This window comes from Saimiri boliviensis, chromosome 4 (genome assembly GCF_048565385.1).
Source record: "Saimiri boliviensis isolate mSaiBol1 chromosome 4, mSaiBol1.pri, whole genome shotgun sequence".
Lineage (NCBI taxonomy): Eukaryota > Metazoa > Chordata > Mammalia > Primates > Cebidae > Saimiri > Saimiri boliviensis.
In genome coordinates, this window is record NC_133452.1 from 83,864,650 (window position 1) to 83,878,513 (window position 13,864).

Here is a 13,864-nt window from a genome sequence, read left to right on the forward strand (position 1 = left end):
ATGGGAATAAAAATATTCTATATTCACTAAAAATCTGTTTAGAGTGTGCTGATCATTAGTATCATTAGTATCATTAAATGATGCTTCTGTGTTTTTCAAATCTTCTACCTAACAGCAAGATAATGCATTTTATTTTCTACTTATTAAAAAAATTTCTGGTTGCAACCCTTTATGTTGATTTGGTGAATCACTCCTGGGTCATTAAAATTCTGCCCTTTACATAGAGCAAAGAGAAATTTCCAGAATTTCTGGAAAGAGAATTTTCCTGAGGTTGAAGATTTGCATGCATCCCCAGGTGATAATGAGGGCTGGTTTCCCCTCTTGTCCTTTCCTCGTATTCATGCTTCCTCTCCTAGTATGTCTGGTTGGCATGATCATTAGATGTGCTATCCAGGCATTTCTTCCACTGTTAGAAGGAAAACTGTAGGGTGAAAAAAATCTTGGGCACAGTGCTATTTGCTGCCGGAAGGTAAAGAATCTTCTTGTGGCAGCAAATATACTTTCCAGATATAGGACAGTCTGTGTTTGGGGTGACCAAATATTCTGAATGTGTCTTTTTAAACTGCCTACATTCTAAACACAAGGCAGGCCATCCACTGCATTTTTCTAAGACCTTTCTCTAAACATTTGTTTTCCAAATTCATGATGTCCCAGAAACTGAATTCAAATCTTACAGCCCAGGAAAAATGCAGGTTTCTTAAGAAAACTCCTTAATGAATACCTGAATATGGAATCCCAGCGGCCAGTAGAAAATCCCACTGGTTGAAGCTATTTCTTCACCCTACACCATCAGCCTTTAAAGCATAGAGCATATAAAGAAGAAAAAGTTCACTCACAATTCCACCATCTAGAGGCAATCACTGTTTGTATCTTTGTATGGGTCCTTTTTACTCTATTTTTATGTAGTTGTGACAAGTTTACAAACAATTTAGGTTATTTTTAAAATTTAAGATTTTAAAAGTATCATTTCATTATATGGTTAAAAAAAAAAATAGTGCTGTATTTCATTGTGTGGATTTCATTCACCTGAGTTACTCATGTTGGATATGTAAGTGGTTTATAGATTTCTACTGTTAAAAATAATGTGATGCCCATCTTTGTACATGAAAAGCTTTTCTGAATTTATAATATTTTCTTAGGATAAATTCTCAGATGTGGAATCATTGGGTAGAAGGTAGTTGAACCATATTATCAGATTTCCCCAACAGCATCTGAGAGGGCCAGCTTTTCTGTTCTTTGAAGTCTGAGTGATGAAAGCCTCATTGTGATGGAGGCACAGACATTAGGCACTCCCAGCAAACCAGAGACTTTGTGAGCCATACAAAAAAACAGATGCTGGAGTGTCCTTAAAATTCTCTTTGCCCTTGAATAGACATATGTAGTCACGAATTGGGAAAAAAATTTCCACTGAAAAAAACCTTGTCTGCGAATGCTTGTTTTTTAGGGGATGGGTGTGGTGCAATTTAAATAATGATTTCAGTCTCATTTGTAGTTTTATTGGTTTGGACTCTGGTGTTCCGTTGGGCTCATTATAAATAAAATGTGTATTAATTTATTCCTGTGGCTTTAGCAATAGAAAATTTGTTGTTGAGTTCACATGGTTGCACAGAGAGTTTCACTAAAATAGTGCTTTTTATATTCTTTTTTTTTTTTTTTTTTGAGACGGAGTTTCGCTCTTGTTACCCAGGCTGGAGTGCAATGGCGCGATCTCGGCTCACCGCAACCTCCGCCTCCTGGGTTCAAGCAATTCTCCTGCCTCAGCCTCCCGAGTAACTGGGACTACAGGCATCCGCCACCATGCCCAGCTAATTTTTGTATTTTTAGTAGAGACGGGGTTTTACCATGTTGACCAGGATGGTCTTGATCTCGTGACCTTGTGATCCACCCGCCTCGGCCTCCCAAAGTGCTGGGATTATAGGCGTGAGCCACGGCGCCCGGCCTTTTTATTTTGTATTCTTATGTACATTTTACAAATAACTTCTTAGCCTTTCCTCTCTAGTTCTGATGTATCTTACTAAATTGATACCTCTGCATCCTTGGAAATAATTACCAATCAGAATTGATTGTACACATTAAATATTTAGTCATGGTGTTGAGATTGGGCAGAGGCTCCTGATAAATTTGCCTTTTCCTTATTTGATATAGATTATTCTTCATTCTATGCACAAATACCAACCGCGAGTGCACGTCATCCGTAAAGACTGTGGAGACGATCTTTCTCCCATCAAGCCTGTTCCATCTGGGGAGGGAGTAAAGGCATTCTCCTTTCCAGAAACTGTCTTCACAACTGTCACTGCCTATCAGAATCAGCAGGTATTATTCTCAGAATTGGTATCTTTGTAGACTTTCATTTCAGGGGAAGAAAGGAAGTTAGCTGTCATTCTCATTCTCAATGTTATGAATAAAGCATTTGCCATATATGCCATTCAATGTGTGTGTGTGTGTGTGTGTGTGTGTGTGTGTGTGTGTGTGTATATATATATATATATATATATATATATATATATATGAACAACAGTTCTTTATCCATGATTCCCCAAGTAAGGCCACTCTAATGATGACAACAAACCATGTCTTGTGACTGACAGTGTAGGTTTACTTTCTATTTTGAGCTATGAAATTATGATATCATAACTAAAATTACAATGTGTTTGTATTGCCTAGAAAATAGACATGTAAAACATTAAAAATGAATTGTATAATAGAGCATAAGACTTGATAAGTCACTTTATTTCAAAACCACAGTCTAAAAATATTTCAGAAGAATTCAACCTCTAGAGTCATTTTGGTACATATACAAAAGGGCTGTTTCTTTCAAGATAGGCTTTAATTGTGATAGAGGATGACAAACATGCTTGTAGTATGAGAGATCAGCAATGGTAGAATAAGCATTTCATAAAGTTAGAAATAATTTGAGAAGGGAAATGTTTCTTTTCTATGTGGGTAAACATATATATTTATCTAAGGCTATGTCTATATGTGTCAGTTAGGTGGAGAATTGAATCAGAGGCAATATATAATCCATGGTGGAATTCCAGCCAGTTTCAAGAAATATCCATGTAATGTAAGCCAATGTGGTCTGTGGTAGATTTTTAAAAATTATTATTATTTCAGTGGTCAGCAGAATTGTTTTAGGTCTCCATTTCTCTTTACATTTATATACATTTCAATTACAAATTTAAAGCTTTTTAATCTCTCTATTGTGGTTTCTGTTGTTATAAAGCTTCTTAGAAAATTTGGATCCTAGCCCACGTGTTCTTTGGGCCGAGAGGCTCAATAACTCATCGGTATGGAGACATCAGTCCCACAACTGAAGCTGTTCTGTCCTCTCACACTTATGTTGCCACTCTTTTATAAACTTTTAGGAAGGAACAGGAAATGTAAGTTTTAGAAGGTCCAGAGATAATATATTTAATAATATATTAAAATATATTAATATATATTTAATAATATATTAAAATATATTTAATGTATATTTATTAATATATTACCAAATATATTAATATTTTTAATGCTATGTAAAATATGTTTAATATATTTAACAATATATTGAAATATATTTAATGTTATATATATATTTATGGAATGCTTCATGAATTTATGTGTCATCCTTGTGCAGGGGCCACGCTAATCTTCTCTGTGTTGTTCCAGTTTAGTATATGTGCACAATATAGTATATTGTGCCAAAGTGAGCACAATATATTTAATATACTTAATGTATGATATATTTATAATTATATATTTAATATAATATATTTACAATTTTATATTAAATATGTTAAAATTACAAATATTACAAATATATAAATTGTATAATATGCTATATAATATGTAATACATTAAATATAATTATATTAAATATATTATAATTATATATTTAATATGTTTAAACATATTAGGAGCAGAGAATGATTTTTGGGGAGAAAAAGCAATGCATGAGGAGAAAATAGCAGAGGCGCTTAGTATCCTTTTAACAATCTCAATTCATCGTCTCTCTCTTTTTCCATCTCCTCTTTTTGTCTCACTGTCACACAAGAATTAACTGTGCTCTTTGTGTATTTTCTTCCATCCTCTGTGGTACAGTAAGTGCAATGCATTCAGCTTTTGGCATATGTTGTGACTAACACTAATTAGTGAACATTGAGGAGTTGATTAAGATGGTGAGCAGATTAGAGGGGAAATTGATAATGGTAAAATGCAATCATATTTACTTTTTAGTTTCCTGGCAACTGTTTTTAAGAACTTATGGAACGTCGTAAGCAGATGAGTGGTTAATAGCATGAGCTCTGCAGCCTGTGGGTTTGGGTTACTTAAGCTTCAGTTTAAAATAAAACACAGAACTGAGACAATAGCTATATATGAGTTGCTCTAGTAATTAAATGAGTAGTATGCATAAAACTTAGCACAGTGTACATTTTATGCACTCAATACATATGTTAGTAATACAAATAATGATAGTAATTGTGTTATATCTTTGTTTTGACAAGGCATAATTATATAAATCTGTACTTTTTTAAAAACAATATTTTAAATGAACATTTACACTGCTTAATGTTTCTTAAACATTATTTTTATAAACAGAAAATTGAGCTGTATTGACCTGTAAAGAAGAATTCCTTCAATGACAGAGTGGCAGACATGATGACTTAATTAGCAAACCCTTTCATTATATCATTTATAATGTAGTTTTATCCACATACTAAGATAACATCATATGGAACACATGTGTCTTAAGTGTTGCGTGGCCGATTGGAGAGTGTGCACAGGCAATGCAGGGGAACTGCAGATGTCTTTTATCCAACAGTTTTCGTCCTTAGCCAAGATGGTGCAATTAGAAGTATGTTCATTAACTTTGTAGAGTTCATTAAGCCCAGGAATTTAGAAGGCAAAACATGATGTATCTCTTAGAAAATAGGCTGTAAATTCCTGTGAGCAACATATAGATCTGGTATATGTAAACAGATGGGATGTTATTTATTAGTGTCGAATTCAGGATGGCATAACTAAAAAAACAACTAACAAACAAAAAAACTATTAATGGAGATGATTAAATCATTTGTAAAAAATTTCCCCCTAACTCTTGGTGTCTTAGTGGGCGAAAAGCTGGTTATCAGTCAACAAATTAGAACTCCTGTTAAAACTAAAGCATCAAATATAGGAACCATTTCACTACCTACATATCTCATAGTATGTTGTATACCTCAATATAACACAATACAGTTTATTTTGAAGGAAAGTTAAAAATAAAATTAAAGCATAATTTATTTTTATTCCATGTAGTATGAGATTTGATATCATTAGAACCTTCAAGTAGTGGTTACCTCTGGTTGGACATTCACTGTAGTGCTCTGACTAGGGTAGGACTCCACAGATAAAAGAATAAGACTTTCATATAAGAGCCACAAAGAATATTAAAGGAGAGACAAAGAAAAACACAGAGGCAGAAAATTAAAGGGGTGTGTATATTATTACCTAATTTTGAAGAAGAGAAAGCAGTGTAGGAGCTTAACATTTAAATGGCTGTTGAATAGAAGTTGAAAAGGAGTTACTCCTGATTACCTTTATTGAGAGATAAACAGGATTAAACCATGTCTCAGAGTTAAAGGGAAGAACTTCAGTTCACAGGGCATTGTCAAATATAGGGCAAGTTACCAAAGGGTGATTCAGAATCTCCTTTTCCAGGAATATTAAAAACAAAACAAATTTATATCTATTAATGCAGATTGAAAAAGAATGAAGTATCTTTTTTATAGCAGATGAATGTTCTAGATGATTTCTGAAATTTTCTTTTGCTTTACTGCTAGGATCTTTAAAAACTTGAGGAATGAAAGAGGGGCATACAATAGAGTCCTCTAACAGTTAATTTTTGAGTTATTGTAGTTCTGCAATCAAGAAAGAACCTTACTTGACATTTATGTAAGATTTGACTTTTTTTTTCCTACTCTGCAGATTACTCGCCTGAAGATAGATAGGAATCCATTTGCTAAAGGCTTCCGAGACTCTGGGCGCAACAGGTGGGCCTTAGTGAAGACCATTCTGGTTGTGATAAATATGTTTGATGTTATATTATGAATTTTCTATTACAAAGTAAATGGCTAAATTTACTAATTTGATAATGAAATCATTTCTGATGAGAACCATTGTGCCTTGAAGGTAACTTATTTTTGTAGTGTAATGGTGTGACCTATCCTAAGGTGAATGTTCATGTGTGATACTGAGCTGAAAATGGAGGCTCTCATGGTGTATACTACATGCTGTTTCTGAAGGGGGCCTTGAAGAAGCCTGCTCTTACAGGCACAGAGGCTTCAGTATCCCAATTAAATATCCTCTTTGCCTCTACTGTTGGTTTAGAATTTCTTTGGTGATGATTGCAACTATCTATATTGTCTGTGGAGTATGATAGGGTCTTTCATTAAGTAATATATCCAGCTGGAATATGAAACTACTCTCCATTGCCAAGAGATCTGATGTTTTTTAGTTTTCAAATTTGTCTTGGCTTTGCCGACAGCCACACACTTTTTATTTTTTCTGTTTCACATTTTTTGGTGTTTGTACTAAGTGGTAGACAATGATGAATTCTACTCTATTATCAAAAAGTAGATCACCTAATCTATTTGCCAAAGGGTTTTTGAATTTATTGATATGACTCTACTCCAATATAGTTCAATACAACATTTTCTAAAATAACTGTTAGTAAATAGTAAGAGAAAGTAATGATAGACTACAATTCTGCAAGTGCCTTTTTAGAGTAATGCTTCTACTTAAACGTGTTTAAAAGCAGCTTATTTTTTAAAAAATAGTGTTTTAACAATCTTTATGACTTTACTCCTGAAATTATTCTAATAATCATTGAAAATCCCCAATTATTTTAGAAACAGTTTCACTTGAAATTTTAGAGGGAAAACAATCCAGATTCTTAGTTTTTTCAGTTGATTAATTAGACAAGATTGGGGACAGAGTTTGTCTCAGAATACACTCAAGGGCTTGCAGAGACATGATGCCATTTTCATATGCGGTGGTATCATTGAAACACCATGCAACATGAGTACTGAAATGCAGTTTAAATGTACTAAGAGTAGCCTTCATTTAGTGCAAGTAAATCAGGAAGACTAATAGCAAGGATTTCCTCTGAAATTTTTCACTCTGTAGGAAACTTTGTAGATATTCCTAACACATAAAAATTGTCTGCTGTATTGAAATTGTTGTGTTTTTTAGATGTCTGTTTCAGTGTAGAGAAAAACAATTATTTGGCTTTTGTTTTGTTACATTAGCCCTGATTAAACTTGTTAACAGAGGTGTTTCTGAAAATTAGATGCAAATTGAACCGTCATTTAGTGACTGGAGATGGCCACGTAGTGAGGTGACTGAAGAGAACCTTTGGGATGACCCCTATTCTACCTTGGCAAATGCTTTGATGGAATTATTTTGTGATTTTTGTTATAGCAGAATAGTATTTGTCCATTTAAGAGTCTTGTATTACTTTCCATTCTTTTTTCTTAAGTAGAAAAGGAATTTATTAAAACACTGAAATTCCAGGAGAGAAATACTCAGGCTTGAAGAATATATAACCAAAAACTATATCCAAGCTATCAATTGCTCTAGCAAAGACTTCACTGCTACAGACTCAGGGGTCACATGCTTGTGTACAGTCAGTCCATTTTTGAAAGGATAAATTTAAAATACTTTTAAAAGTATATTTTGAACAAATAATAGTGAATGAATTTATTGATATGACTCTACTTCAGTAGAGTTCAGCACAACAATATAGTGCAGGGGAAGTTGTTCAAAGGCATATTGTACACAAGAAGTGGGATGATAGATGCATATGACAAGTTTTCAGGAAGAATTCTAGATATTCAGCATGAGGAAAATACATTTGGTTATTTAAATTTGGTCAGTGAAAAAGACAGTGGTATTGTTGAATATAAAATACTAGGCCTGTTGTTTGATATGGTGAGGTCAAAATGCTAGCTTTGGTATGGATTTTACTATCTCTTTGGCTATTTCAGGAGTATGTAGGCATGACATCCATGGTGCTTGTTACTATTTCTTTCCTGACTCTAAAGCTTTAAAAGTTTTGGAGGAACATATAGAAGACAGTGAATTATGTTTTAATCCTTTTTAAATTTTGTTAAAATTTAAAATTTTTATTTTTTCCAAGTGTTTAAACAATATTATAGTACATGAAAAGCATGTTGAGCCTATACGTTTCAACTTTTTTCCTTGCTGAAACTCTCTTGCTTATTATAGATAAGCTATTTACTAACACTTCTCACTTTGGAATGCTAAATATCTATAAATTATTATTCCTCTATTTAAAAATCTGATTGTAACATTTCCCATTGACATATGCAGAACACACATTTGGAGAAGAGATAATTCAGTCACCTGTGAACATTTCCAACTTATATATTAGTTTCCTTTTAAAAGACCGAGTTATATGTAAGACTTTGCGGAGGGCACAGTGGTTTGGGGAGCATGGGCATGGAGGGGCATGATTTTTCAAATATATTAGTAGAGAAGTAAGACTATGAAAAAAGTTTAACATACTCCTGGTTCTATTGTGATGTTGTTAGTGTTTTTTAAAACAAATTCTGTTTTTATTTCCCCTGCCCTGTACATGAAATAATGCAAATTGACCAGGACAAGAAATAAACATAGACTTGTGATTGTTTAAACTTTATAAAACAATTTGCCTTAATTAAAAATTATCCTTTTTCTGGCTATTTATGGCTCCACAGCCTATTTTACAGGAATCAGTAGCTTCGGCCCTTTAAAGCTCTCCTGCAAGACATTTGCTATGTGAGAGAGAATTTATGTGCTGAGAATAGTTTCATTCTTCAGTTAGGCCTTAGGTTTAACCCTATAAAATTTTTTACTCAGGAAGGTACAAAAATTTCTTCTCTTTAAATACTTCAGGAAAAACATAACCATTTAACTAAATAAACTTGGCCATTTGATAGCATAAATTAGGGTGGTGATAAAATGTGGAAATTGTTCAAAGGCATCTTGTATAAATTATCGCCTTGGCTGCACTCCTGCAGGAGGTGCCTTTTATCTTTTCTTTAACTAGCTGGGAAAGGTCTCCATTACTGGAGAAAATGAAGGCTTTTAAAAAAATGTCCAGATTCAGCTAATAAATATTTTATAACTGTTTCCTGCAAAATATCTGAAATCCTTTCTGGAACTTGCAGTGTGAAACAGCAGCCTCAGAAAAAATATTGATTGCTCCATATCAGATCACTTGTAGCTATGTCACCTTCAGAGCATCTCTTTAAAGCTTAGGGTTATATATTTATGATGATCAATAACTTCTCTCTAAGAATTTAGTTTATGGATTTGTATTTGAATCATAATAAAGTTTATACTGCCAAAGCAAATGATGCAGTAAGATACATCTCTATAGTCAATCAGTTTCTAAGTCCAGTGGATGCTTGTTAATTATCTTAGTAAACTCCCTTCAAGACCGCTCTATAATCACCTTAGTACCTTTGATATTTAAAACAGCAACTTTTCAAACTCATCTGTGTGGTAGTAAAAAGCTGTTTTATATTAAGCTGTGTCTTAACAATCTTTTGCATTTAAAATAATCTTATTTCTAGAAAGTCACAAAATTTAGTATTGGTATAAACTGAGTAGAGGGTAATCAGCTAAACATCACCCAGAGCTCAATAGTCCAATGTTAAATACACCCATAGGCAACATGAGGTTTGGAACTGACCACGTCTGCCAAACTGCCCAGAAATCAATACACCAGTACAGAAAATTTTATCGAGTGGCATGAACTTGGATTTGGCTTGTAGTTTGGCCATAGATATAATGACTTGTTTGGGAAAAAATCACTTAGAATGAAACAATGTTAGGACTAATAGGGGTAATCTCATCCTCTCTTTGCAAGAAACTGAAGTCCAGGGAGATTAGCAAATTTACTTAAGGTCAGGCAATGAGTTTTAGTGAGTTGCAGTGCCAGCCTAGTCCTTCTGACCCCAATCTAGTGTCCTTACCACTAAATAATTCTCTCTGTGCACATTGATTACATCAGAAGCCAGATTCTGTTCTCTCTCAGGGTAGCCCAGGTGGAGCAGGTGCAGGTCCCCTCTGTGCTCTGCTCTGCTCTTTGGCAGCCCTTCCCTCTCCCCTCTGTGGGGCTACAGACGTCTCTCTGAAGTGCTCCCAGAGCTGCACCCCCAGAGCCTGACACTCACCTCTAAACCTGACTTAGAGATGAGTCAGGTTTATGTGCAGCCTCATGAGGTGTGTTCATGCATGCAACCCTGCGCATGTATACACATCTCCCCTCCACACATGTAGAGCTACACATTCTGTCACTAAGATGGAGTAGGTATATTCCTCCAGAGTGAGTACAGAAGTCAATTAGCAGACATTATACCCTGAACACTCTAAGGAAGCAAATTCTGTGTGTGAAGCCTTGAAATAGATGGATAAGTAGTGTAAGATAGTTTTTTCTTCACAAATCACTTACCTCTGGTGTTTAGAGAGCTTTCATCATATTGTGTGTGTGGTGTGACTCCCTGGGGTGGTTTCCTCTAGTCCTAGTTTGCAGGTTATGACTTGGGGTGCAGGGAATTCAGAGGAGGTAGCACCTTCAGTCAAGCTATTAAAAATACCTGAAACCACACAGGAGATAGCTGAATATCATTGGAAATCCCAGGATGCAAGTATTTTCTACAGTGGAGCCACAGATTTTATGAAAAGCAGTGTTATCTAGAACAACAAATTGCTTAGGGCTGAGGTGGTTGAAGGAAGAGTGATGAGGTCTCAGGTGTGGCTCTCTTGAGAATGGTCTAGTTGAGTGAAGGGCCTCATTCCCAGAACTCAGAGGACTTAGCTTGCTATACAAGGGGGAAGTCTGAATCATTCATGGTAGGAGGTGGTTGATATATGCATTTAGAGTAGTTGGCCTTGTTTTAAAATATACGTATGTCACGTGTCAAACTTATCCTGTCTCTTTAAGTATCCATTCATTAAGTGTTTTTCAGGACTTTAAAATAATTTGTGATGTTAATAGTAATCCCATATACCAGATAGCCCTGTTAGGTCACCTTCCTGTTCTCCTCCCACACACTGCAGGGAGAGGCCAGTGCCATCTCTTCGTGGCCCTCCTGTTGCTGGTAGGAGCCCAGCCTGGCTGTACTGTGTGTGGTGGAGATTGTGCTTCTGAGAAAGAAGTCAGTCTTCTTTGGATGAGTGCTCCCCTGAGCTGGCTGCTGAGGCACCAAATGATGAGCAGTAATGCCTCTTGGAGAAGAGCTGGTTTTCCAGGAATGTGCTTTTGTGGCAGTGCCTTCCTCACTTAGAAGGAGAAGTAGCTGGACAGGGAGAGAGGGTGTATTCCAGATCACAGCAGAGCCTTGGACTCACAGCAGCCAGGATGTCAGCTCCTTAGCCCAAGGGAACAGCTTTTCACCCCTCAGGTCAGCTGAGTTTTCCTGAGAATGTTAACAGTCATCTTCTGTGGGTAGTTTCAAGTCTGTCCTGCTGCTGGTGACAGAATGTTAGCCCATTGCTGAAGCATTTCTTCTTGCTCGTGGCAAACTCCTAACCTGACAGTGTGGGGAGTACTGTCAGTGCCACTGTTTTGAGATGCTTGCTGCTGGTGAAAGCTCCAAATGTTCCTAACTAGACTTCTTTTGTCCACCTTTATCCTAACCCTTCCATTTAGAATGGGTTTGGAAGCCTTGGTGGAATCATATGCATTCTGGCGACCTTCACTACGGACTCTCACCTTTGAAGATATTCCCGGAATTCCCAAGCAAGGTAACTTACAAAGTCTCCTGGGTCATATAGACAGCCTATTCCTGCCTAGAAGCTCAGGCAGTAAAAGTGTACAAGTCATTATTTATACTTATAATAATGACCTCATCACCAACATTGTTGTACAGATTCCATCTGTCTTCTGCATGGTATGGAGATGGATTAGGAAAAAAATGGCTGTCATGGTCACAAATTAAATCTTAGACATCTTAGACTGTTTATATATTTCATGACCTTTACCTCATCCTTAAATCTCATATTAACATTAGAGGTGGACTAGTGAGCCCTGATGCCAGGTGTACTTCACAAGAAATTGTTGATGGTGGCCCCAGTTCACCCTTTCTTCACGTCTTGTTTATTTTCTTTCTTCAGCACAATTGCCTCTGGGCAGGGTTCTCCTGTTGGGTTAATGATGAGAAGGTCAGGCACATTCAGACAGACCTCCCTGGGCTCATCTCTGAATATTTCTCAGCAGCCCAAGGCTGGTTTCTTCTCAGAGGGAGCTGCATGGAAAGAGATGTTGCTTCCTCTCTGGTCTGCTGCATAGATAACACTCTGAACTCACACCTACATTCAGGCTTTTTACCACTATCCTGCCCAGCTTCCAGTGAGAATTTACCATGCTGGAATTCAGACAATTACCATTGGTTGGACTGGGCTTTTAGATTATTTTGAGGCACTATATAAAACACCATCACTAGAGCAATGTAGGTTTTACAACCTGTCCAGCCCTTTGGAATTCTTTTCTCCCCTTAATTTCTGTCAAGTTTACAAACATCAATCTTCCAGCAGATCCAGAGGGCACCATCTCCACCATTGGTCGGACGGACACAGGGTTAACTACTGTCTCTAAGTTTCACAGGACTGTTTATTTGTTGGATCTCTGCAGTTGTGTTAGCATGTGATTCAACAACCTGTTTTCTAATTGGAAATGAGATTTTCCAACCAGATAATTCCTTGAAAGCTGAGACCATCTTCTTTTCGTCTTTGTAGCATTCCCCCAACCTTTGCCTTGTAACAAGCAGTGTCTAGCTCATATTTACAAAATTGAAAGGAAAGGATGACTATGGAGTCGTTCTTTACATTTCAACTTCTTTTGTAGGCAATTCAAGTTCCTCCACCTTGCTCCAAGGCACTGGGAATGGCGTTCCTGCCACTCACCCTCACCTTTTGTCTGGCTCCTCTTGCTCCTCTCCTGCCTTCCATCTGGGGCCCAACACCAGCCAGCTGTGTAGTCTGGCCCCTGCTGACTATTCTGCCTGTGCCCGCTCGGGCCTCACTCTCAACCGATACAGTACATCCTTGGCCGAGACGTACAACAGGCTCACCAACCAGGCTGGCGAGACCTTCGCTCCACCCAGGACTCCCTCTTATGTGGGCGTGAGCAGCAGCACCTCCGTGAACATGTCCATGGGTGGCACTGACGGGGACACCTTCAGCTGTCCGCAGACCAGCTTATCCATGCAGATTTCAGGAATGTCCCCCCAGCTCCAGTATATCATGCCATCACCCTCCAGCAATGCTTTTGCCACTAACCAGACCCATCAGGGTTCCTATAACACTTTCAGATTACACAGTCCCTGTGCATTGTATGGATATAACTTCTCCACATCCCCCAAACTGGCTGCCAGTCCTGAGAAAATTGTTTCTTCCCAAGGAAGTTTCTTGGGGTCCTCACCAAGTGGGACCATGACTGATCGGCAGATGTTGCCCCCTGTGGAAGGAGTGCACCTGCTTAGCAGTGGGGGTCAGCAGAGTTTCTTTGACTCTAGGACCCTAGGAAGCTTAACTCTGTCATCATCTCAAGTATCTGCACATATGGTCTGATGAAGCCTTTAAGTTAAACAACATTTGAATCTGTCTAATGTATTTTCTTTCTTTTTCTTTTTTAAAAGCAATGTGGAAAGAAACTCTCTGTAGCTTATGAAATGTACATATAATAGAAAACGAAGGCTCAATGGGTTTTTTTTACTTTCTCACGGTGAGATTGTAATTATCTATGGTATATATGTATGCTGTATATACATAGCATATCACAGCCCCTGTTGTTCCCCCTGCTTCATCCAGTTGCACAGAGTATTGGCATGAA

The 13,864-nt window shown here is 36.9% G+C and overlaps 1 protein-coding gene and 1 non-coding gene across 3 annotated transcripts in view; one reads left to right on the top strand and one right to left on the bottom strand.

Moving 5' to 3' along the window:
• Positions 1-13,864, top strand: part of TBX18 (T-box transcription factor 18) — a 54,349-nt gene that overhangs the window by 14,138 nt on the left and 26,347 nt on the right. The window contains exons 5-8 of one of the 2 annotated variants that reach the window (XM_003922961.4): positions 2,146-2,313; positions 5,950-6,014; positions 11,684-11,778; positions 12,878-13,685. In XM_003922961.4, coding sequence (XP_003923010.1) covers positions 2,146-2,313; positions 5,950-6,014; positions 11,684-11,778; positions 12,878-13,602 — 1,053 coding nt within the window. In that variant the 3' untranslated portion in view covers positions 13,603-13,685. Of the gene's footprint in view, positions 1-2,145; positions 2,314-5,949; positions 6,015-11,683; positions 11,779-12,877; positions 13,686-13,864 lie in introns of those variants that run through there. The other variant, XM_074397725.1, reaches the window with a different exon arrangement.
• Positions 3,575-3,684, bottom strand: LOC120363412 (U6 spliceosomal RNA). Its single transcript, XR_005578968.1, has one exon. It is a non-coding gene; the product is annotated as a U6 spliceosomal RNA (small nuclear RNA).